The following is a 24,579-nucleotide window of genomic DNA, read 5'->3' as shown; positions in this document are numbered from 1 at the left end:
CAAACATGTTTGTTGATTGGCTCTTTACAAAGCTTGATGCTACTGGCCTAGGTACAAGTCCCAGCTTTTAAAACCCATATCACAGTCCCAGGTGAGACCCATATCAAAGTCCTGGGCAGACTCACATCATAGTCCCAGACAAGACCCATATCACAGTCCTGGGCAAGACCCAACAGTTTTCGTCTTGATTCCCTCACCTGTTAAATGGGGATGCCTTGACACTAATAGTTATGAAGTGGATCTTATAAATCAGTATTTGAAAAGTGTTTAAATCAAGCCTGCGGTGAATGTAACTTGTGTCTGAAAATTAGAGGACTTCAGCCCGTTCCTCTTGAATTCGCTAAATATTAAGGAATGTTTACCTTTATAATTTTTATTTTATGGATAAAATATGATTTTAACTTTGAAATTAGATAAAGAAGATATGGTTTCATATTTAGAACTTTAATGAGCTGATTATACATATTAAGCACCCACATAACTTATTTAGCCTTTCCCTCAGCACACCTGGGACTGTGGGCCAGGCACTGTGAAGAAGTCTTTGGCTTATATCAAAGGTCTTTAGGATCTACAAGGAAGACTTCTCTAAGTCTGGGAGGCAGGGCTTTAGGTGTCTGGTGCTTGCATTGTTTAAATTTGTGTGGTATGCGGTGTATGTGGTGTGTGTGTGTGTGTGTGTGTACACGTACATGTACACAACTCTCAGGGGAAATAATTTTTTTGCTACTTTGTGGGCCCAAGGGATTTAAATTCAGGCCCTTAGGCCTGTGTATCAACGCCTCTACTGCTGAGCCACGCTGCCAACTGCTTGCATCGATTCTAACTTCCTAGCGATTTGATTTTTGTGCAAGTCTTATTTGTAAAAGGAGGTTGGTAATATCTTTCTCATAGGAGTATTATGAAGGTTATGATGATTAAAAGTGCTAATGCTCACCAAGTGCTTTAGGCAACACCTGGGGGTTAGCATGCATTTCATAAGCACCGGTTATTATCTCAATTATGCTCCCAAGATCATGGCATAGTAAATCTCTGCTAATCAGTTACTAACCTCCTAGAAGAGTAGGTTATGTGTGTGATGGGCTTTGAGTGCTTCTGGGAGATGCTCTCCTGTTTCTCCATGTCCAGAAATTCAAACCATCATATGCTTTCCTTAAACACTGCTTTCTCCAGAGATTCTCCTGTTTAACATATTCATCTTTCAAGATGGCATCCTTTCCTCCTTAGTGTGCTTTAGTTTATTCGTTGCTAGGTTTTTTTCCCTTTACAACGGCAGCCTGGAAACAGTGGACAGGGCTGAAATTTGTGGTTAAGGAGAATGGGTGTGTGTGGTAGGGCCTCTGAAAGATACTGACAGTGTACTAAAGACAGAAACATTGCACAATATTTTGCCCTGTTCAACCACTGCAGTTATAAGGGCAATTTCTATTTTCCCAGGGATGAATTTATACAGCCTGTGTTCCCTGAGGAAGGCTACCTTTGAAATCATCAGGGCAGCAAAGAACCAAGTCTGTCCCAGGGCGCCACCTACAGACTACCTGCTTCTCCTGCACCCCGGGCTGGGACGTATGTCAGGCCTTTCTAGAACCAGTTTCCTCCTAGCCCACCTACCAGCACTCTGAACCCCTCCCTTCCCAGGACGTCAAGGAGTCCGTTGGTCTTGGACCTAGGTGAGATATCAAGGTTTGTTTTCCAGTGACCTTGAGGTCTGGCACCCGAGCCATTTCGCTGGCAGATGGCGGAGCCTGAGGCTTAGGTTCATATTCCCTGATCAAAGGTATTCCTTGCCACGTTTTCCCAACCTGAAGCTGCAGGGAATCAGGCCATCATGACCTTGACCAGTAGGAAAGAGGAGAGAGGAGTGACTCACTGCACTCTCCCCATCCATTACAGGATTGAGGTCTCAAAATGCGTTGGACCCTATTTTAGTCTCCAGAATTTGTCATCATCCGGAGCTATTTTCTTCATTACGCAGAGATGGTAGAGGCAGGCCCCTGTCTCCTCGGAGACTGTGACGCTGTCCTTCCTGAAGGAGCGTGTCGGAAGGGGGTCAGGCCTAGGAGGCCGAAGCAGGTCATAGATTTGACCTCCGAAATCTCCTGGGCTCAGTTTGGGCGATTTAGAGACCCAGGAAAGAGACCTGAACCGTGGAACCTGCAATCTTGGTTTTCCTCCAAAGCCAGAGAGGCCTCTTCCAGCTCCAGTCCTCTGAGTTTTCTACTACATAAATCCTGGCGTTCGAGGGACTACGGCAGGGCTCCCCAAACCAACTGTCCAGGACTGTCCCCTTTAAGGCTCTCGGCTCCGCCCACCACGCTGCGCAGGCTTGAGGCCCCGCCCTTTTACCCGTTTCCGTTGAGCTGGGCCTCAGCGCCGCCGTCCCGGCCCCTTTAAGGCTGAGTCCCGCCCCCTCGTTCCCGCCCCCTCCCTTCCCCCAGCCCACTCCGGGTGCCTGGGCCGGTCGGACGGTGCGGCCCGCGACGGTGAGCATTGGAGCCTGGGGGGGCGCGGGGTCGAGGCCCGTAAGTCCCCGCCGCTGCGGTGGCCTCGTGGGACGGGGTCGAGGCTGGGGCGACGGGGCTGGGGGCGCGGGGCGCTGGGCGGGGACGGGCGCGGCGGGGGAGGGGGCTCAGGTGACACGAACGGGGATCGGGACCTGCTGCTGGCCCCTGACCGGGGGTGTGGGTCCCGGTGTACGGTGGAAAGCGTTCCCGCTCTCCCTTGTCAGGTTAGAGTCCGGGTCTAGCCGTGTTTATGATGCGCTCCCCGTGCTCCCCAGGGGTCCAGGCCCATTTGTAGAAAAGCTGTTGGCGGGTGGTGTCTGAGCTGCGGTCCGCTGGAGGGGAAGCCCGAGCTGAGAGCCATGGCTCGGAGTGGGAAGGCAGGAGGACACAGCCTCCTCTTGGACTCCAGACACACCTCGGGGGGTGGCCCCGGGGACCTGGCTCTTGTGGAGCCCATCTGCTCTAGATAGGGCCTGAGGCGTGCTTTGGGAAAAGTCTGGCTCTCGGACCACAGTTCTAATCTTCTGTCCATCAGGGAGCTGCTGGTCACCATGGCAATGCGGGAGCTGGTGGAGGGAGAATGTGGGGGTGCCAACCCGCTGATGAAGCTGGCCACCCACTTTACCCAGGACAAGGCCCTTCGGCAGGAGGGACTGAGGCCTGGCCCCTGGCCTCCAGGAGCCTCAGCAGCAGAGACGGTGAGTGTTCTAGAACAGGAGAGCCTATTTCTTCGGCCTGACAGCTGCTTTCTCTGTTGTTAAAGTAATAGAAGTCACCATTCCGTAACACCGGAGTGAGCCTTGTGCGTCTTTACACAGACAAGGACTACTATTTTATAGACAAAGACGCTGAGGCTTTGTGAAGGCTCTTGACTGGCCTCAGGCCACCTAAGCAGTAGAGTTAGAGTTGGGTTGTAGCCTGCGGCCTTCCTCACTTTGTACATTGTCTCTTTCCTTCTTATCTTAGGTTTCCAAGCCTTTGGGAGTAGGAACTGAAGATGAGGTGAGCAGAGCAAGTTTCTTTTCTGTCTTTCTGGGGGGGGGGGATTCATGGTGATTTTTTTTTTAATCAGTCCAATCAGTCTTTGAACTCTCTTTACCAAATGAGATTGTCTGCCAATGTTTTCGTCTTCTTTTTGGGGTATTTTTCTGGTTTCCAAATTTACAGATAGAATTTTTTTTTTCTTTATTTATCTCCAGTTTTCGTTTCTCTGTCCGACATCAGTGGGCCCTGCCCCTGGCTGAGGCCCTCTGATCCTAACTGTTCATCTGACCATCTCTCTGTAATAGTTGGTGGCAGAATTCCTGCAGGATCAGAATGCGACTCTTGTATCCCGAGCCCCTCAGACCTTCAAGATGGATGACCTCCTGGCGGAGATGCAGGAGATTGAACAGTCAAACTTTCGCCAGGCTCCTCAGAGAGGTGGGTTCAGGGCCTGGTGAGGCGGGAAGAGGCCAGAGAGCCTCCATCCTTGGGTTTTGCTGGCATCAGGGGAAGGAGACAAAGGAGGTGTCGCCCAGGAGTGAGTGTGAAGGAACCTGTTTTCTTTTTTTCTTCTCTTGTCTCTTTTAAGCCCCTGGTGTGGCAGACTTGGCCTTGTCTGAGAATTGGGCCCAGGAGTTTCTTGCAGCTGGAGATGCTGTGGAAGTAGCTCAGGATTATAATGAGACCGACTGGTCCCAAGAATTCATCGCCGAAGTTACAGGTGAGGCTTGTGGGGAAATCTGCAGTAGTTGTTAGGTAGCATTTAAACATTCTGTGTCGATGGATGTCCCGATTCCTCTTGGGATGTAAGGTGATTTTCACTACTAATGACTTTTCTAGTTTCTTGATTCATTTCTGTAGAATGTTAAATATGACTTCTCATAGCAATTGTAAGTAATCAAAACACAATAAAGAGAAAAGTGGGTTTGGAAAAAAAAAAGAGGGGTGGGGGAGAGAGAGAATATGAATGAGAGATTAGATCTGCCTCTTTGTCAGTAACTCGACGCTTAAGTCTAGTGGAGAGGAGCTAGAGATGGGATGGGCAGCCCAGGGAGAGAGAGAGAGATACTCATCCCAGCGCCTAGGACTCTGGCATCACCCGTCTTGAGTAGGCCTGGGGTCTGAGAAAATTGATTGTGGAGTTCAGAACCCTGAAGTCTGGCTAGGCCGCCTGTGTATGTGCTGGCTTCTCATTTGTAGATTGAACAAACTGTGGGTAGAAAATGGAAAATTTATGTCTGCACTAAAAGTATACATGCTTTTTGAGCTTTTAGACAGGGTGTCTGTAGTCCAGGCTGTCCTCCAAATTCCTATGTAGCTGAGATCTTCCTGCCCTAGCGTCCTGAGTGTTGGGACTACAGGTATGAACCACTATGCCTGACCGTGTGTGCATGTGTGTGCGTGTGTGCATGTGTGTATGTGTGTCATGTAAGAGACTTCAGTCTTCAGAACTTTGTATCTGTATGAGTTTCAGAAACTAATTTCTTTATGGATATTAAGGAATGACTAAATGGTCTTTGAGGGTAAAGATCATCTGTGATGATAGAAATATCAGCTTCTCTGTGTTAAGTGCATTGAATGTGTTGTTTATTTATCTCTGTTAGATCCCAAGTTCCAGCTGTTGTTTTTAGGACCATTTTATAGATAAGAATACTGAATTTATGACTTGCTTAAGATAAAGCAGCATTGTGCATGACTTAGTTTTTGGTTTTAATTTTTTTTTTTTAAAGATTTATTTATTTTATTTATGAGTACACTGTAGCTGTCTTCAGACACACCAGAAGAGGGCATCAGATCCCATTACAGATGGTTGTGAGCCATCATGTGGTTACTGGGAATTGAACTCAGGTCCTCTGGAAGAGCAGTCAGTGCTCTTAACCATTGAGCCATCTCTCCAACCCATTTTTTTCTCTTCTCTTCTCTTTTCTTCTTGTTTGTTTGTTTCTTTTCTTTTCTTTTCTTTTTTTTTAAACAGGGTTTCTCTGTGTAGCTCTGGCTGTCCTGGAACTTACTCTGTAGACCAGGGTGGCCTTGAACTCAGAAATCCATCAGCCTCTGCCTCCCAAGTGCTGGTGGGATTAAAGGCATGTGCTAGCACTGCCTGCCTCATTTTTTATTTATTTTTTTAAAGTAGAATATCTTTTTATTTTTCTTAGGCATTTTGTACATGTTAACAGTAAGTCTCACAGCACCCCACTCCAGCCTCTGGTTCCCACATTCTTTCCACTCATTCTTCTGAGACATCCCCTTGGTAAGGTGGGGTGAGCGAGACGCCCCGTTTAGTGCTGAGTGTGCAACAGTCCCTTAGTCTCAGCACTCTGACCAGGGGCGGGTCTCCGCCTTAGCACTGACACTGCAGAGAAGCGCTTCTGGCCGGCCGGGGTTGGGGACAGCGCTGATCTGCAGATATGAGCACAGTGGGCAGTGTGACAGCCTGTTATCTAGGTTTCTCCCTAGGTGTCACTGGGATTTGACTCTGTTGACGGAGCTGTTATCCTGTCCAGCCAGGCCACACACTTAAGAGTCTTAGCTCAGTGTGTGTCTTTGGGGTCATCCTTGGCTACTGCCTCCTTGTGCATTGATTTTTCTCCCCCGAGCCTATCTGATTAGGGCAAGAGAGGAGGACCAAGCTGGCCTTCCTCTTCCTGATGTTCATAGAGCGAAGCATTGTTTGCCCCTTTCCCGGGTAAGAGAGACAGAAATGGAGAAAGTTACAAAAGTTCTAGGCCAGGCTGTCACAGGGTCTGACTAGCGTTTGAGATAATGGACTTAGATGGTTTCTCCTCTCAGCATTTCTTCTCCTGCAGGAGGAACTCCTAGCACCCAGTAACTTAGTATAAGCCGTTATAGGTGCTTTCACACAAATACCCTTTCCTTCAGTAAGATGGGTGGACAGTGTTCTAGGTTTTGCTGTTAGTGCTAAGAGCTTTCTGCTGGGCTGCGCTTTGTACGGGGTTATGAGCCTTCTACAGAGAGTGTCCGTAGGAGACGTGACATCCAAAAGTCATGCCTGTTTGTATTCAGGTGCTTTTCAAACTATTATTCTAAACTCTCAAGTCCTCCCAGTGAAATGCCTTGTGCCCAAATCTGAGCTATCCAAAGACCTCTGCCGGACAGAGCCCTTCAGGTTTCCACACAAACCTCAAGCTTACGTGATACGGCTTAGTCCAGAGAGACTTCTGTTGGAATGGGTGGGCTTTAGTTCATCTTCCATAATTTAAAGCTAATAGACAAAAACCCAAGTCCTTTATGCAGCTAAGCACCGATTTTATTATAATTAATTGTTTCCTTCTGGTTAAATCTTCTCTAACTCACAAATGAATAAATATAGCCTTAGATAAAACATGTTGGATCTGCCTCACCTGTCTGGTTGTCTTTGGAGAGCACATTCTTTTGCAACTGTGCCTGCTTCACAGAGGACCGGATGTGGGTGCCTGGGGCTGAGTTGTATGAAACTGGGCTCTGTAAAGTTGTTCTGTTGTAGTAGTCCTTTGGTAGTGAATAAAAGAATGCATTGAGATTTGGGGAAAAGAGCTAAAGAAATAGATTTTCTAGAAATTTGTGTTTTATTTATTTAAAGGAATTATTTTTTATGTATATTGGTCTTTTGCCTGCATGTGTATCTGTGTATCATTTTTTAAAAAATTATTTTATTAGATATTTTCTTCATTTACATTTCAAATGCTATCCCAAAAGTCTCCTATACCCTCCCCCTGCCCTGCTCCCCTACCCACTCACTCCCACTTCTTGGCCCTGGCGTTCCACTGTATGGGGCATATAAAGTTTGCAAGACCAATGGGCCTCTCTTCCCAATGATGGCCAACTAGGCCATCTTCTGCTATATATGCAGCTAGGTGTCTGTGTATTATTATGTATGCATTACTTGCAGAAGAAAAGGGTGTCGAGGTTGAGACTGTTGTTAGCACCAGTTGGGGTCTTGGAATTGAACCCAGGGCACCTGGAAGAACACTTAAATAAGCCAGTGGCCCTAACCACTGAACCATCTCTGCAACCCCAGAATTCATGTTTTAGAAATAGCTTTCTCTTAGTGTTTGCGGCTGTTTTAGTGTTTGTTTCTTATTTTTTTGTTTTTGTTTTTTTTGGTTTTTGTTTGTTTGTTTGTTTGTTTTGGTTTTTCGAGACAGGGTTTCTTTGTGTAGCCCTGGCTGTCCTGGAACTCACTCTGTAGACCAGGCTGGCCTTGAACTCAGAAATCTGCCTGCCTCTGCCTCCCTAGCGCTGGGATTAAAGGCGTGCGCTACCACTGGCCGGCAAGTGTTTTTTAATGGATAAGTAGATTTGAGACAAAATACACTTTTTAAGGTCTTATTAATTAATTAATTAAGTTTTGGTGTTCGTGAGATCTCACTACAAAATATACTTTTTAAGGTCTTATTAATTAATTAATTAAGTTTTGGTGTTCGTGAGATCTCACTACAAAATATACTTTTTAAGGTCTTATTAATTAATTAATTAAGTTTTGGTGTTTGTGAGATCTCACTGTGACCCTGGTGTATCTCCAACTCTCTTTGTATGTGAGGCTGGCTTAAATTTGTGGCTGTTTCTGCTGAATGTTGGAATTACTGGTATGAATCCTTACACCTGTTTTTTTGTTTGTTTGTTTCTTTGTTTGTTTTTGTTTTTTTGAAAAGGTCTTAATGTGTAGCCTGGGCTGGCTTTGAACTCACAGTCCTGCATCTGTATCCCAAGTGCTGGGATTATAGGCATGCTTTGTAGATTCTTCTTATATTTTAAATTTCCATGTTTAATATTCTAGAATTATTCAAAAGGAGCCTTGAAGCTCATCTTTTTATTTTGGTTGCTTTTAATATGGAAAAATTTACAGTCTTACTGGTAAGTGTGAAAAAAATAAATACATAAAAAGGAAGCATACAGCAAAGCTGTGTGTTACTGTCTCCCAGATTCTCCCAGTGGTGATGAGGAGATTCACTTTGGCACAGTCTACAGAGCTTACTGGTTTTCTCCAGTTTTACGTGCCATTATCTGTATGTGAAGAGTTTTATGTAACTTTGATGTGTAGAAAGCACCATCCCAAGAACTAGTCCTTTACCATACGAGACCCATCCCCCCTTCTGGTCTGTTGTACTTCTGATAGAATCATCTGTTATGTTTTCTGGCCAGTCTGCATCTTGTGTTTACTCAGATCAGGAGATGAAACTCAGCCCTCAGGTAGTCTGGATCTAGACAGTCTCAGTTGACAAGAGAGAGAATATGTGTCTGTGTGTGAGAGGGAGAGAGGGAGGAGATGATTTTTTTAGAGTGGTTTACTGGCTCTGGTCTAGCTACTCCACCATTGGCTGTCTGCCAACAGGAGATCCAAGAATCCATGGTTGTTTATGAGGGTTGGTGTCTCAGCTGGTGTTCAGTATATGACAATCCTAAAGAAGCAGACTCTGATGCCTGTGTAGGAATGGACTTGCCAGTGAGATAAAGAGCAAACAGACAAAGAGCAAGCTTCCTTCTTCCATGTCTGGAATAGACTGACTGCTAGCCATAACATATAGGCTGCCAGCAGAAGGTGTGGCCCATCTCAAAAGATTCAGATTAAAAGTGGGTCTTCCCACTTCAAATGACTTAATTAAGAGAATAATCTCTTACCGGTGTAGCCAGCTGCTTGGGTTTTAGTTAATTCCAAATGTAGTAAAGTTGACAACTAGGAATTGCATCACCGTGTGAGGTTCATAAGCAGCTATGGAATACAAACTTGTAGTATTAAAGTTGTAGGAAGCAGCAGTAGCAGAAGGTGGTTGGTGCTGACATTTCCATGAACAGAGGAAGAAGAGGTGAGGATGAATACAGAAAGGACCAGTCTCCTATGATGTCCTGGAAGGTTGGCCCTCTGCAGATGGGGATGGCAGCTGCTCCCTTTTGTTGCTATGTCTTATTTTTGTAGAAACTCCATGAGCTGTCTGCTATGGTCTGTCTTACAGGTAAAGAGGTGGAAAATTGCAAGTTAAAATAACTACTCTGAAATATACAGTGAATGATAGGTAGAGTTGGGGTTTGGATGTGGGTGACACTAGGCTTACGCTAGGCTCATCCTAGAACCTTCATTCCATCCCACAGAACTCCTGCTTAGGGTCGGGAGTTCTGAGTGTTCGACATTTCTACTTGTAGTAGATGTGCTCACATGGTACAGACAAGACATACAGTGTGAAGTGGTGTGATGTACACATGAATGGGCTATCTGTCACTGGCTCTAACTCTGCTTGTTGTATGTGACCTAAGACAGTCACTTTATCTCCTCTGGCCTTTATTGCTTCAGTTTTAGGCATGTCTAAATGGATCTGGTTTTCTGTAGGGATTTCTCAAAAAATATGTGAAGCCAAGTGTTCATTGGGTTCTTTCATCAGTTCCCTTGTGGAGGCAGTTTCCCAGAGCCAGAAAATGTCGGGCCTTGAGAGCCTGGGCCAAACTGTGTTAGGTTGTTGTTGCTATTATTGTTTTGAGGTTCTAGGGACTGAATGAATGCCCGGGTCATTGTGAGGCAGAAATGTAACACTGATGCTCATTTCTAGCCCTCAATTATAGCAAATTAAGGTTTTTCACCTCTGTGTCTTTACCCCCTGATGTGTGGCATGTATGTGTGGTAATGGTGTATATAAGGTAATGATATGTATATGGTAATGGTGTATATATGGTAATAGTATGTATGTGGTAATGGTGTATTAGTGGTAATGAGGTGTGTGTGGTAATGGTGTATTTGTGGTATGGGGTGTGTGTGTGTGGTAATGGTGTGTGCATGGGGTAATGGTGTGTGGTAATGGTGTGTATATGATAATGGTGTGTGTGTGGTAATGGTGCGTGTGATAATGGTGTATATATGGTAATATGACGAGTAGGTATATGTGGTGTCTTAGTCAGGGTTTCTATTCCTGCACAAACATCATGACCAAGAAGCAAGTTGGGGAGGAAAGGGTTTATTTGGCTTACATTTCCACATTGCTTTTGATCACCAAAGGATGCAGGACTGGAACTCAAGCAGGTCAGAAAGCAGGAGCTGATGAAGAAGTGATGGAGGGATGTTCTTTACTGGCTTGCTTCCCCTGGCTTGCTCAGCCTGCTCTCTTATAGAATCCAAGACTACCAGCCCAGAGATGGCACCACCCATAAGGGAACCTACCCCCTTGATCACTAATTGAGAAAATGCCCCACAGCTGGATCTCATGGAGGCATTTCCTCAACTAAAGCTCCTTTCTCTGTGATAACTCCAGCTGTGTCAAGTTGACACAAAGCTAGCCAGTACATGTGGTAATGGTATGTGTGGTTATGTGTATATGCGTAATGATAATAATGGTGTGTAGGTATATGTGGTAATGGTATGTATGTGGTAAAGTGAAGAAACTTTTTTTTTCTATTGATTTTTGTTGTTGATGAGAACATTCTGTAGACAGTGTTTGTGTCTTTGCGGCCTTGGGCTCATCATGGCAGAGTGAGTGTAAGGAGGAAATAGAGGGGACATAGGAAGGGCTGGTTATTCTTCAGCAGATCTGGACTAAGGAGCCAGGAGATGTTACTGAAATCAATTTTGATATAAAACATTTGTATTTCAGTCTTCACATGTGAGGTTAGGATAAGCAGAGAAAAATGTTCGCTAGAGGACCTAGAGGGCAGACCCTGTAGTTGAGTGTCCCTGAATTAAACACAGGATTTGTAAACCCAAACAATTGCCAACTGTATTTTTTTATTTTGCTAACTATACATTACGTATTCATAATCAGTTGTGTGTATTCTGAGACCCTTGGTTCTTTTTTTTTTTTCTTCAGGTTTTGACATTCTCAGATTTTGAGATTGCTTCATTGAAATTATTTAGGTCAAGTCTTGGGTGCAGTGGGGTGTATGTTAATAGTAAGGGGTAGCAGTGTCTTTCCAGTGACAGTCAAACCTTCCACTTGGGAATTGGATGACTGTCGACATCTGGGATGTAGAGATGGCGACACAGAGGAGAAGAGACCTGGGCTTGTGTCTTCTCTGCTACCTTGGCAGCACTGATCTGCTCACTGCTTGGTGGGCAAAGTCCCAGATGTTGAGAAACAGTTCAGCGCCCTTGCCTGGAGTTTGATCCTGTGCCCTTTATCACTGCAGGTTTTTTTTTTTTTTTTGGTTTTTGGAGACAGGGTTTCTCTGTATAGTCCTGGCTGTCTTGGAACTCACCATATATACACCATTACCATATACATATCATTACCTTATATACACCATTACCACACATACATGCCACACATCAGAGGGTAAAGACACAGAGGTGAAAAACCTCAATTTGCTATAATTCAGGGCTAGAAATGAGCATCAGTGTTACATTTCTGCCTCACAAACTCAGAAATTTGCCTGCCCCTGCCTCCCAAGTGCTGGGATTAAAGACGTGCACCACCATGCCCGGCCTATCACTGCAGTTTTGAAGATATGTTTAGAATTTAACTGAAAAACTTGATTCTTAAAATGAATCAAAGCGGTGAGGAGTCAGGAGCTGTGGCTCCTGTTCAGTCGCTCAGTGCTTGGGAAGCTATGGAAGAAGGAAGAGCCTGGGTTCAAGGCCAGCTTGGGCTGTGTACTGAGACCCTGGCTTAAAAACCTGGATACTAACAACATAGTGTTGAAAGCCAGCATAGTGTTTATCTCTGTGTATAGGGGCCTGAGGGCACCTGTGAGGAGGATGCTGGCATCCCTGACTTTGTCCGGGATGGGATGTGAGCTCTGTGCCCAGGTTTGGCACACACTTTATACTTTGTGCGTAGTTCTTGCCTTCTTACTGAGGATTGTAGACTTAAGAAAAAAGGATCTAGGAGAATGAAGGCTGGAACAGGGGTAAGGATGAGAGAAGAGGGAAAGTAGGCAAACGAAGGATTGGTGGCTCATGCCTTTTATCCCAGCTAGAAGCAGGAAGATCTCTGTGAATTTGAGGTCAGCCTGGCTTATATAATGAGTTCCAGGACAGCCAGTACTATATAGTGAATACCACCATCAATACCACCATCTCCTGCCAGAAAAGGAAGAGGGAGTTAATATGGTTAAAACTTGTTATGTGGATGTGTGGAAATGATGTGTGGAAGCCTCTTACTATGTACAACAAATATACCCTAATAAAAATTAAAACTGAAACTTAATTTATGTGTATATTTCCCCCTATGTGTATCTGTGCAATACTTGTGGGCTTGGTGCCTTTAAGGTCTGAAGAGGACATTGGGTCTCCTGGAATTCAACTTACAGTTAGTTGGAGCCCGGTCCTCTTGACTACTAAGCTATCTCCCGACCCCACTCTTTTAAAGATGGGCTCTTTTTATAGCCTTCAACTTTCAAGCCTTCTGTTTCAGCCCGAGTTCTTTCCTGAGCCTCCTTGGTAGGTCTCCTGTTCTCAGCTCTCCATAAACTTCTGTCTCAGCCCCTTTGGGAATAGCTCAGTCACAGAAGAGGATATTGGGAATTAATTAGAATTCTCTCTCAAGGAGGGACTCTTTAGGGTTCTGTTTGCTTTGGTTTGGTTAAGTGGGTCAGTGGGTCAGTATTACTTTTTCTGACCTTACACTGAAGCTTTGATGAGTTCCACAACTGCTCTCTGCAGACCCACTGTCAGTGTCCCCTGCCCGATGGGCTGAGGAGTATCTGGAACAGTCTGAGGAGAAGCTGTGGTTGGGAGACCAGGAAGAAACATCTACCGCTGATCGATGGTGAGTCCGGTGTTTTCCGTGGGTTGCCATGGAGAGAGCACAGTTGTGGGCACTTCCCTGCCTCCCCCATCCACGTTCTCACTAGCTTGCAGGTCGACTTTGTTCTACTTCATTTATTGCCACTATTGTTATTGGTATTTCATCTATGAGTATTAATCTTAACTATTCCCCCAGAGATTCCCCAGAGGGAGCCCTATTTCCTTGAGATGTTTTTCTTCTCCCTCTCTGCAGAGCTCTGTTTGGGGAAGGAAAAGTAAAAAGTCTGTCCAACTGTCACAAAGATAGCCTTCTTTAATGTAACTTAGAGCTCATAGCTCCTCAAGGTCTTGAGGCAGCATTATTGCCCCACCCTGTAGGAATTCTGTTTGCCATGGACAGGACTGGGGAAGAACATGGGCAATGGGTGGGTGATTTGGTCTTTCTTTCTTGACACAGGTACGATGAATATCATCCTGAGGAGGACCTGCAGCACACAGCCAGTGACTTTGTGTCCAAGGTGGACGACCCCAAATTGGCTAACTCTGAGGTGAGTCACCTCCTGCTGCTGCACTCATGATACTGTGCTGTAAAGAGGGGGATGTGATTCTAGAACTGTCTCTTTCTGGAGAGTGGAGACTGGGTCCGGCTGCATCTTCCCTACTTCTTTATGTAGGAACCCTTTGTCTTTCCTGTGCCTTCTCAGCTTTGGAGAGGCAGAAATCCTTGTTTTTGATCTCTGCCTTTTCTTTTCAGGGCCTTTAGCATTATCTTGATGCAGCTAGAGATGTTCATAGGGAGGGGAGAGTGCAGGGTCTCTTTGGGCGTAGTTGAGAGTGCACACCTGGAAGTCCTGTCCCAAGGTGCCTATGTGTGTCTCTGTGCCCCAGTTCCTGAAATTCGTGCGGCAGATTGGCGAGGGGCAGGTGTCCCTGGAGTCGGCTGCAGGGTCGGGCCAAGCTCAGGCAGAACAGTGGGCAGCAGAGTTTATACAGCAGCAGGTAGGATATTGCCATTCCCCAGCCCACTCCAGACTGCTGCCAGAGGCCGGATCAGTGTTCAGTGGGAAGGGACTCTGTTGACAGTTTGCCTTGTAGCACCTAGACCCTGAGTGGGTGGGCAAGAGTCTGAGAGCACCTAGACTGGTGGTATTTAATGGGGCTTCGTCAGTCTGTGTTAATGGGAAGGAAGGCAGCGGAGGTGGCACTTATCATCGTTTGTCACAGGGCACATCAGAGGCCTGGGTTGATCAGTTCACAAGACCAGGAAACAAAATAGCTGCCCTTCAGGTGGAATTTGAACGAGCCAAGTCAGCTATAGAGGTGAGAGGAGCTGGCATGGGTGGGGTGCTCCAGGACCATGTCCCACCGTGGGGAGTATGGCTTTATTAGTGTCAGAGGTGATGGGTATTGCTGCATAGTGTGGTGGTGCATCATCCATGGAAATTGTATAGGCATGGGATGAATGCTTTTATAAAAATGAAAACTCTTGGGGGCTGGAGAGATGGCTCAGCGATTAAGAGCACTGACTGCTCTTCCAGAGGTCCTGAGTTCAATTCCCAGCAACCATATGGTGGCTCACAACCATCTTTAATGGGATCTGATGCCCTCCCCTGGTGTGTCTGAAGAGAGCAACAGTATACACATACATAAAATAAATAAATCTTTAAAAAAAAAAAAAAAAAAGAAAGAAAACCCTTGGACGTTCTTCCAGATTCCCAAATCAGAATCTGGGGTAGGATCAGGGGATTTGCATTTTGCTAAAGCTTCTCTGATGCTGGCTAAACACACTGAAGTTTGCAGCTCATTGTTCTAACAATTATATCCCTGTGGGGTGAGGGTGGGGAAGGGTGGGCTGGGCTGGGCTGGGGATGGAGTGTCTCCTTTCTCTTACCTGCTTTCCCTTCCTCGCAGTCCGATGTCGATTTCTGGGACAAGTTACAGGCAGAGTTGGAGGAGATGGCCAAGCGGGATGCTGAGGCGCACCCCTGGCTTTCTGACTATGATGATCTCACATCCGCTTCCTATGACAAGGTAGGAGGCCCTGGAGAATTTGAAGTTTCCATGCTGAAACTATTACTGTTCTTGAGCCTCTTAAAATGAAAAGAGGTCTGGTTGATACCTGTTGTCCAGTAACTGGTGTAGTATGTTCTTGAGAGTAAAAACTTAGTAAGAATACCTTTGTCAGATCACACAGTGACATAATGCCCACGAGGGAGGCTTACACGGGACACACTAAGAGCAGATGAGTCGCTCCTCGATGGGGGTTGCACTGGGCAGCTTATCTGTTGCTGACTCCTGCTGGACAGTGGTAGCTGGTGGATCATCCTCTCTCCTCACCGTGTTATGTATCGGTTTTGTTTTTAGCTCATGAGTTCAAACCCCTCGCTTTTTCTTGGGGGGTCAAACCAGTGTGGGCATGTGGTAAGAAGGTCTGACTATCCCACTGAGCTGCACCTCAGCTCACATAAGTTCTGATACCTTCTTGTAGGAATCAGGCTCTTGTCCTGATTCAGGATATTAAAGAATTACATCAAGTAACTTAAACAATAGGAAAACTTCCCAGTGGCCTGTGGTGAAAGGTGGTTGGGTTGCATGTACGGTGTGCTTTTGACTTAGGTGCTGTGACTCTTGAGTAGTGTCTGTCACTGAGTGAGGACACTGTCTGTCACTGAGTAAATCTACTGAGGACTTCAGGACCACTGAGGATGTGGCTGGTGATTGAGCTTTTAAGTTGAAGCATGAGAGGGAAGGAAATGATTTGCTTGGTTTTCAGGAAGACAGACTAGGAACACGCCGTGGTTTAGATGTTGGGGAGGAAGAACCAGCTCCTGAGATTCGAACCTGGGTGGTAGAAGTGGATGTAGACACAGGGAGTGGTGCGGAGACAGGGGAATGAAGTTCAGGGACTGTAAAGAGGTTAGGGCTCGAGAGCCTCAAGAAGAACCTAGGATAAGAGAAAATGTGGCTGTTGATTCCATCAGATCTGGCTTATCTGAGACTGGGCTTGTGTGGGACATTGACGCGGGTTGCTAACTTCTTGGGACCTTGCCTTGTATTTTGCCCCAGTATAAGTTGTTTATAGAATAGCACTTTTGATTGCTTCTCAGCCTTTTGGCTAAGATCAAGTGTAAAATAGGACTTTTGTTATTCTATATTAGCTGTTAATTTATAATTGGCATTTCCATACATTTGATAAATGGAGACATAAGAACTATTTTCATAGGGCAGTATTTTGTTAGTGTTTATTATTCCTGTATTTATGACATGCTATGCAGAATAACTTTTTATGTTAGAAGCTTAATTTAGCACATATTATTCTCATATTTATGACATGTTAGGCCAAATACACCTTTAAATTAAAAACTTGGAAATATGAGGAAGCTAGGTATGATGGTGCACACCCATAACCCTATCACTTGGGAGGCAGGAGGATTGTAACTTAGGCTAAGTTGGGTTAGTGGGATTGTGTTTCAAAACAAAAACTAGTTAAGTTATTAGATCCATGAACCCTAATTGATGTCATTGATACCTTGAAGTATTGTGCCCTAGGCTGAGAAACACTTGCATTAATACTTTTCAGAAATGTTCTACTTCACTATTCACTAGTAGTGAAGCGTTAAGCGCTGTCTGGCCTTAAGCTAAGTTGTGCTGAAGTGTATAGAATTTTATGAGTCAATTATCAAATACAGTTATGGCCTTTTGTGTTGTTTATTGTTGCATTTGTCTGTGGTGTGCATGTGTGCACTGAGGTCAGAGAATGGCATGGGTCCTTCCTTAATTCCTTTCCACCTTGCTATGGGGGCAGGTTCTCTCACTGAACCCAAAGCTCACTGACACACAGCTTGCCCTGGGGTCCCCTTTCCAACTGGACAGCCATGCCTGCCTGGGTTTTATTTTGGGTGTTGGGGATCTAACCTCTGGTCCTCATGTTTGCCTGGCAAGTACTTCATCCACTGAGCCATCTCCTCTTCCCTCTGACCCCCCCCTTTTTTTTTTTTTAATTAAAGTTTTTTTATTGATAACCTTTAGATTTTTCAGACATTGTAAAAGTATTTCTGTGATAGGATAGAGTTTGACGTAGTGCTCTCTCTACAGTGTGATCTCTAAGATTTTGAAATAGCTCAAGACAGTGGATGAGACAAGATGACGCCTTGGTTAGAGCTTTGAGGATGCAAAGCAGTGCTCAGCTCAGTCTGCACTACGGAGCCAGGGGCCAGTCCCTTCAGAGTATTACTTCCCATCTGTGCGAGTATTTCATCTTTGCATAGTGGAGTAATATTTAATAATTCTATGAGCAGCAATTGATGAAACCTTAAAGACCATAGGAAACAGCGTCTAGAGGAAACGCGTTTGAAGGGTGGTGACAGTCGTTTGTTGCATTGTCTGCTGATGACATGTGAAAAACACTAGTCTCTGCCGACTGCTACTCACAGCAGTGTGCCTTAAGGAAGTAGCTGCAGTCTCCATTAGTGAACACCGCTTGAAGCTTCTTAGGCTTTCAGTAGCTTTGAGGCATAAATCACATCTGTTAGGGAATTACATTATATCAGATAACATTCTCTGATTCCTACAGAGTGGCTCAAAGGATGAATTGATGATGGACAGCAGTTAAGGTTGAGTGTAAAAATATTAATTTTCTTGAATTCAGATTATGTAGGGCAGGCAGGAGCAGCCTGTGGAATGAGTGAACTTGCCACTTGTTTAAAAGTGCTTCAGTGACTGATAATGATGTTAGCATTTTTAAGTGGCTGAGAGAAATCAAAAGAGTAATCTAATTAGTAATACCTAAAAGTTAAAATCTAAATTTCAGTGTCCATAAATAAAATAAGATGGTGACATAGCCATGCCCATCGACCCTGTCCTCCTGTGGTAGAACCGAGTAGTTGCAGTAGGACCTGCAAGATGTAGAATATTTATTGTTTGGTCATTCACTGAGAAAACAAGCTCTCCCCTGTAGTAGCTTCATTTTCTGCCTTCTGATTTTTTGTTTTTTTGAGACAGGCTTTCTCTGTGTAGCTCTGGTTGTTCTGGCTGAGACTGGGCTGGCCTTAACTCAGAGATCCGCCTTCCTCTGCCTCCCAAGTGCTGGGATCAAAGGTGTGCCCCACCACAGCCCAGCTGCTTTCTGAATTTTTAATATTTCTCGACTCTGCTTGTGCCACACTTGCCTCATCCATCTCCAGCCCTGTGTCTCATGCCTTGAACCCCCACTGACATCATTAACTTTGCTGCTGATGGCTTGTGATGTAAAACAGCTCTTCTGACTTTCCCTTGTTCCACAGTAGTAACCCATCAGGACATCTTGTCTTTATTCTGTGCAGTTTAATGCTAAGTGCTCCATGACTGTGCTAGGTTTGAAGCCATTTTCACCAAGCTGTCTGATGTCCTGCATATGGTTTTTATTCTTTTTTGTGATGGTAACTGTTTACTTTCCTAAAGGAATCTTTTATTTGTCCAAGGCCATGAGGCTCACCAGTGACTTTGGCCTTGCCTTGTTATCACCCTAAAGCTTTTTAGGTAACATTGTAACTTTTTCAGCTGAGAATTCCTGCTAACCTCCACAGTGCCCTGATAGCCAAGAGGCTCCATAGCAAGATCCTGCCTAAAAGTCAAAAGAAACGAACTTGGTAACTGGAGCAAGTTAAGCATTTCTGATGTTACCCATCAGTTCACGCAGCCTGAGTGGGAAGCCTTGCCTGGAAGGCAGGACCTCTGCCTCGGGTCCCACTTCCTCATACATCATCACAGGGTTAGAGGACAAGAGCTCAGCCAGCTGAGGAGAGCACTCACTGTGCTCTGCAGGCTGCTGAGAGGCATGTGCTGTCCAAAGGGAGAAGCTGAGGCTTTGGCAGTGCAGGCTTTCGAGGACTTCCTAAGATGACTTTATAATCCCAGCACAAACCTGTGTAGACTCACCCAGCCTCTTGGCCATTGGCACTCAGCTTTGCCTTGTCATGGAGGAACTTTATCATGTGGAGGATTTGCTACACCTGTGTGGAAGGTTGCCCTTGCCGGCTCCACCCGCCTTGGTTGCTGTTCTCCTGCCCCGCTGCCCTGACTGCCAGGATTCCCTTGGAGTTCCTGTCACTTTTCTTCCTTGTAGGGTTACCAGTTTGAGGAGGAGAATCCCTTGCGTGACCACCCTCAGCCTTTTGAAGAAGGGCTGCGTCGACTGGAGGAGGGAGACCTGCCCAATGCTGTGTTGCTCTTCGAGGCTGCTGTGCAGCAGGATCCTAAGCACATGGAAGTAAGTGGGGCCTTGTGCTGATGGCTTCTTCCCGTTTTGTGGGAGGGCCCAGAGAGGCATGCATGTGGGTGTGGTCTCCTCGGGGTAGGTGGTGAGGGAGGGAAGGCAGTGGAGGGAGGGGAGGATGCAAACTCAGTGATGGATTGTCAACTTCCCTTCAGGCTTGGCAGTACCTGGGCACCACCCAGGCTGAGAACGAACAAGAGCTCTTGGCTATCAGTGCCCTGCGGAGGTGAGTGTGAGGGCAGGCAGACGTAGCCCTTTGCAAGTAGTCTTTAGCCTAATAGAACCAAGCCTTTGTCCTTCTCTCTGGCCACTAGCACACAGATGAACCTATGAGGTTGTTCCAAGTCATCGTGGCTAGGAGGAGTGAGTGTGATCCACCATCAGCTTGGGTTTTATCTGTGGGCTCCTGGTCGGTCTTTGGCTGCTGAAACTTTGCCCATCTCAGATTGGAATTTTTAATATTAACTCAAAGACCTGAGGTTCTTCTCTGTGTAATGCTGAGAGGGCAAAAGTACGGCCTCCATGACTGTGCTTGAAAGCTTGGCCGTGCACCCCTGGTGCTGAGGGCTGCAGGTGCCATTTACAGATACTCAGTCTGCTCTTTGTCCCATCAGGTGTCTGGAGCTAAAGCCAGATAACCGGACAGCACTGATGGCTCTGGCTGTGAGCTTCACCAATGAGTCCCTGCAGCGACAGGCCTGTGAGACACTGCGGGACTGGCTGCGCTACTCACCAGCCTACGCTCATCTGGTGGCTCCTGGTGAAGAAGGGGCTACTGGGGCAGCCCCGAGCAAGCGTGTCTTGACATCTCTGTTGTCTGAGTGAGTGTGGGGCATTCCTGGGCTGAGGCCTGTAACTCGAGTCCTAGTAAGAACATGACCTTGGTTTGACAAGTAGAGGTATGCTGAGATTCAAGAGTGTAATGGGTTACTCAGGGTCAGTGTGAAGGGGGTCAGCATTATGCCAGGCAGTGCTCTGATGAACAAAGCAGGCTATAAAGTGGATGTGGGTAAAAGGAGATGACTGAAACATCCATGAATCTTGGGAATATGGGTGACTTAAGAGATTGGAGGCTAGGAATACAGGTAGACCCATTTATTTACCTACCTCTGTGCTTTTTCTTCTCCTTACTTAGCTCCCTGTTTCTTGAAGTAAAAGAACTCTTCCTGGCAGCTGTGCGTCTGGACCCTACATCCATTGACCCTGATGTGCAGTGTGGCCTGGGAGTCCTCTTCAACCTGAGTGGGGAGTACGACAAGGCTGTGGACTGTTTCACAGCTGCCCTCAGTGTTCGCCCCAATGTGAGCCTTGGGGAAAGAAGGTCGAAGAGTCATTGGCACATGGGAGATTGCATTACAGTGTGCATGCCACGAAAGCCTTGGGAGGATTGGGACAAGGCAGGGGTGCTGGGGAGAGCAGGAGCATGTGGACATGGGAGTCTGCATGGGTACCCAAGTGACTACCCTGGGAGCTGCCAAGGGGAAGAGGGTGGGCTAGTAACTACATTAACCAAACAGTAGCGAAGCAGGTGGAGGAATGGGCAGAAGTTGGTCCAAGCTTACCTCATGTTCCCCAACCTCCCTGTCTGTCCCTGTCTAGGACTATTTGCTGTGGAACAAGCTTGGGGCCACCCTGGCCAATGGGAACCAGAGTGAAGAAGCAGTGGCTGCATACCGCAGAGCCCTTGAACTACAGCCCGGGTATATTCGGTCCCGGTATAACCTAGGCATCAGCTGCATCAACCTGGGGGCTCACCGGTAAGTGTGGGTCCTGCCGTAAGCAGCTGAACCTTGTCTTCTTGGCCTTGGTTTCTGATGTTCTGACCCTCCCTCTCTCCCCATGCCCTCTGCCCTGCCTACTGTTGTTCTGCTCACCAGCTGTCATTCCTCTTCCCTACAGTGAGGCTGTGGAACACTTTCTGGAGGCCCTAAACATGCAGAGGAAGAGTCGGGGCCCTCGGGGTGAGGGGGGCGCCATGTCTGAGAACATCTGGAGTACCCTGCGGTTGGCGTTATCCATGTTAGGCCAGAGTGATGCCTATGGGGCAGCTGATGCTCGGGATCTGTCTGCCCTCCTAGCTATGTTTGGCCTGCCCCAGTGACAGTGGGATGGGCTGCCCTGTGAGTGTCTGCTTGGAGGGGTCCGCGCTCTGGGTGTGACTCCCTCTCCTCAAACGGGCCTACCAAGGGGGTGGGCTGATGACCACAAGCGGTACGACCTCTCAGGAGCTGCCTCAGAGTAGGGGTGCATAGCTGTGTCTTAGGTCCTACTTAATTGTAGGGATGAGCTGTCTCTGTCCCTTGGTAATTCAAGGGCTGTATATCCAGCTACAGATCTCTTTCTGTTCATCATGCCCTTTCTTGGTGCTGCTTTTTGGGTAGGACCCAATGACATAGGGGAATTGTCATCAGCTGCCATTTCTGATAGGGTCTGCCACATTTGTAAGTCTCTCCTTGCCCTACCCTTCCTGGGAATTGGTAACAGTCCAGCTTCCTTGGGGAGTTGTGTGTAAGAGGCTCCCCTGAGCATCCGTGCGATGCCGGCTGGGATGGATGTTAGGAGCTGGCCTGCTCACTGAAATGGCGATGCGGCTCCCTAGAGCTGGACTTGGGACAAGTGCTCGCAGTTCCATCACTCCTGGGAGCGAGCTTGGATCTTCTGTGGGTGGACACTGAAGCAGCAGATGCTCATGTGGTTACTGTACTGTCCTCAGGGCCAGGGCTTGTTACTACAGGTGACATGGCCTATGAGGGAGGGAGGGAGGGAGGGAGGTTCATTTGTTGAATGAGCCCAGAGATGGGACAGTTGTGTTATGGTCAGCACTGCAGTCCTCTCTTCTTCTTGGGAGACTTGGAAGTGGGAACTAAACTCTTGTAGCAACCTGGTTCAGAAGTTGCATTCTTGCCAAATTCCCAACCAAGGGAGGGTTCAGTGTTACCATAAGCCTTCTTGAAACCTTTATAGGGGATATCATTGAAAATCCCCTTTCCCTCTATTACCTCCACAAGGTGAAGATGAAGGGATCCTGAGGGAGCAGCTGGAGACTTCTCCGCTGCTTCTGTGTGGGGAGATGCACAGACCCCCATAAATGACTGCTAATCCTCTTACCTTGTCTTCAGTAGCTAATGATCAGAATTTTTTTTTAAACTGCCATGGTCCCAAAATTCCATCCTGAAATTTATTTTTCTTTGTATGCATATGTGTAAATGATTTAAAAATAAAACTGTAAAATATTTGTATGAAGAGTAAACTGGACTGATGTGGGTAGGTTCCGCTGCTGAAGTTGGGGTGGAGGGAGGCTGGTCAGTGGCAGACATGTACGGATTTTCCCTTCTCTGTCTTCTAGCTGCTCACTGGTGTAGGGTTACTTAGCCCTCTCTCCAGGATTACTGGGTGCCAGCAACCTGCTGCAGTTTATATTTTGACACTCATTTTTTTCTCCCTCCTCCCTCTCTCCCTTTCTTGTCTTAAAACATTCCTGTTACTGCTACAAAGGGAATTGTGTATGCTGTAGAATCTTGACTCTCTTCTTCAGTGCCATGGATTTACTTCTGCTCTTGACCTAGGCTGTACCTTGCCTGGTTGTACAGGTCCACATGGTTCTGGAGTGGGGGTGGGGGTGCCATTAGCATAGCCTATGTGAGTGTCAATGCAACGTGCATTGTGGATTCTATATGGCTGTGGCCAGTGGACCTGCATGAAAGCCACTTTTACTTCCAGGTCTCTGCCTGGTTCTCCTTCGTGTGTCTGTTTGCCTGCCTGCTACCTGGCAAATGGCCTGAGGGAGGGAGGGCTTAGCTCTCTGAGGCTCTCTGAGGGACTCTGAGGGACTCTCTGAGGCTCTCTGAGGGACTGACTCTCTGAGGCTCTCTGAGGGACTCTGAGGGACTCTGAGGCTCTCTGAGGGACTCTCTGAGGCTCTCTGAGGCAGAGCAGTAACTGGTAAGCAGCAGCACTCTCCTGCCTTGGTCCCCCCACCCCAGGCTGTTTTTGGTCAGCATTTTATCACAGCAATAGAAAGCAAACTAGAGTAGGAGGTATCTTCTAATGTATACAAATCAACCTTATACACAAGCACATGAATAGACACAGAGACAGAAATGACAAAACCATCTCAGTAGAGGCAGAAAAGGCCTCTGACAAGTTCAGCATCCCTTCATGGACAAAGCCTGGGGGACAATAGCAATAGAAGGAGCTACTTCAGCAAAAGGTGTATCACAGCCAATGTATGACATGGGGACATCTGAAAATACTTTCTCTAAATGCAGGAAGGAGATAAACATGCCTACCTCTGTCCTTATTCAGTATAGTGCTTGAATCTTAACTTAGCTGGGTGACAAAACAAAAGACACAAATAGGAAAGGAGAAGTCCAAATTATCCCTATTTGTATATGACATGATCCTGTACTTAAAAGACCCTCAAGATCTTGCTGGAAAACACCTGATAAACCCTTTCAGCAAGTAACAGTGAAAGAAGTTTACAGTACCTAGAGAGCAAAGCCAAGGAATTCATCTAACCAGGGATGCAGAAGACCTTTAAAATGGAAGTGAATGAAGAACCCAGACAGGAATCATAGCCATGACCACCTAATTTTTTGACAGAGGTGTCAAAAACATACATTAAGAAAAAGGCTCTTCAGCAAAGAGATTCTAGGAAAAAATTTCCACACGGGGAACCCCGAGACCAGACCTGTATCGTTTACTCTGGACAACAATGAAGTAAAAATGTATTAAGGGGAGATCTGAAACTTTGAAACTGCAAGAGGAAAACATACAAAACACTACAAAACGTAGGCACAGGCAAGAGCTTTCTTCAAATGATGTATATAGCACAGGAAGTAATCCTAATATAACTTCTGCCCAACAAAGGAGAGAACTGTCTGAAGAGAAAGCCTACAGAATAGGAGATGACGGTTGTCATCTATGTAGCAGAGGATAAATATCTCGAATACATAAAATAGCTACCAAAAGCCCAGCACCAGGCATGAGAAACCTGTTTTTGGGTTGTTGGTTAGGAAAGTTAAAGAGAGTTCCCAAACAGTATTGGAAACTATTGGCGTTGCCCTTGATTGCCTTCCAGAGGTTGAACTTCAGACAAAGGACTTGAACGATTAAATCTGGATCTGACCTATACCTCTTCTCTAAGGAGCAGATTTTGCAGTACCAGAGGGGCTATA

General features: G+C 46.3%; 1 protein-coding gene across 6 annotated transcripts; it reads left to right on the top strand.

Annotated features, from left to right (window-relative positions):
- The first annotated feature begins 1,647 nt into the window (after positions 1-1,647).
- Positions 1,648-22,668, top strand: Pex5 (peroxisomal biogenesis factor 5). Of its 6 annotated transcripts, none has more exons than XM_029534980.1 (16): positions 1,648-1,667; positions 3,037-3,199; positions 3,468-3,503; positions 3,791-3,923; positions 4,075-4,206; positions 13,066-13,171; positions 13,607-13,697; positions 14,038-14,148; positions 14,374-14,469; positions 15,061-15,180; positions 19,253-19,396; positions 19,558-19,628; positions 20,017-20,223; positions 20,538-20,703; positions 21,002-21,159; positions 21,302-22,143. In XM_029534980.1, exons 2-16 carry the CDS (start codon positions 3,053-3,055, stop codon positions 21,501-21,503), a joined length of 1,920 nt encoding a protein of 639 aa, XP_029390840.1. In that variant the 5' UTR covers positions 1,648-1,667; positions 3,037-3,052; the 3' UTR covers positions 21,504-22,143. The 6 variants fall into 6 exon arrangements, with proteins under 6 accessions (XP_029390840.1, XP_029390841.1, XP_021047236.1 ...); XM_021191577.2 differs by lacking the exon at positions 1,648-1,667 and adding an exon at positions 2,414-2,480 and having other exon boundaries at positions 21,302-22,668; XM_021191576.1 differs by lacking the exon at positions 1,648-1,667 and adding an exon at positions 2,423-2,519 and having other exon boundaries at positions 21,302-22,647.
- The last annotated feature ends 1,911 nt before the right edge of the window (positions 22,669-24,579 follow it).

The sequence above is a fragment of the Mus pahari genome, chromosome 2 (genome assembly GCF_900095145.1).
Source record: "Mus pahari chromosome 2, PAHARI_EIJ_v1.1, whole genome shotgun sequence".
In the NCBI taxonomy this organism is placed as follows: domain Eukaryota; kingdom Metazoa; phylum Chordata; class Mammalia; order Rodentia; family Muridae; genus Mus; species Mus pahari.
This window is presented reverse-complemented; position numbering and strand designations above follow the sequence as displayed.

Coding starts and splice junctions, on each gene's coding strand:
- Pex5 (XM_021191577.2), top strand. CDS start 3,053: ATGGCAATGCGGGAGCTGGTGGAGGGAGAATGTGGGGGTGCCAACCCG. Junction 14,470..15,060: donor GAGCCAAGTCAGCTATAGAG/GTGAGAGGAGCT, acceptor CCTTCCTCGCAG/TCCGATGTCGATTTCTGGGA. Junction 15,181..19,252: donor CATCCGCTTCCTATGACAAG/GTAGGAGGCCCT, acceptor TCTTCCTTGTAG/GGTTACCAGTTTGAGGAGGA.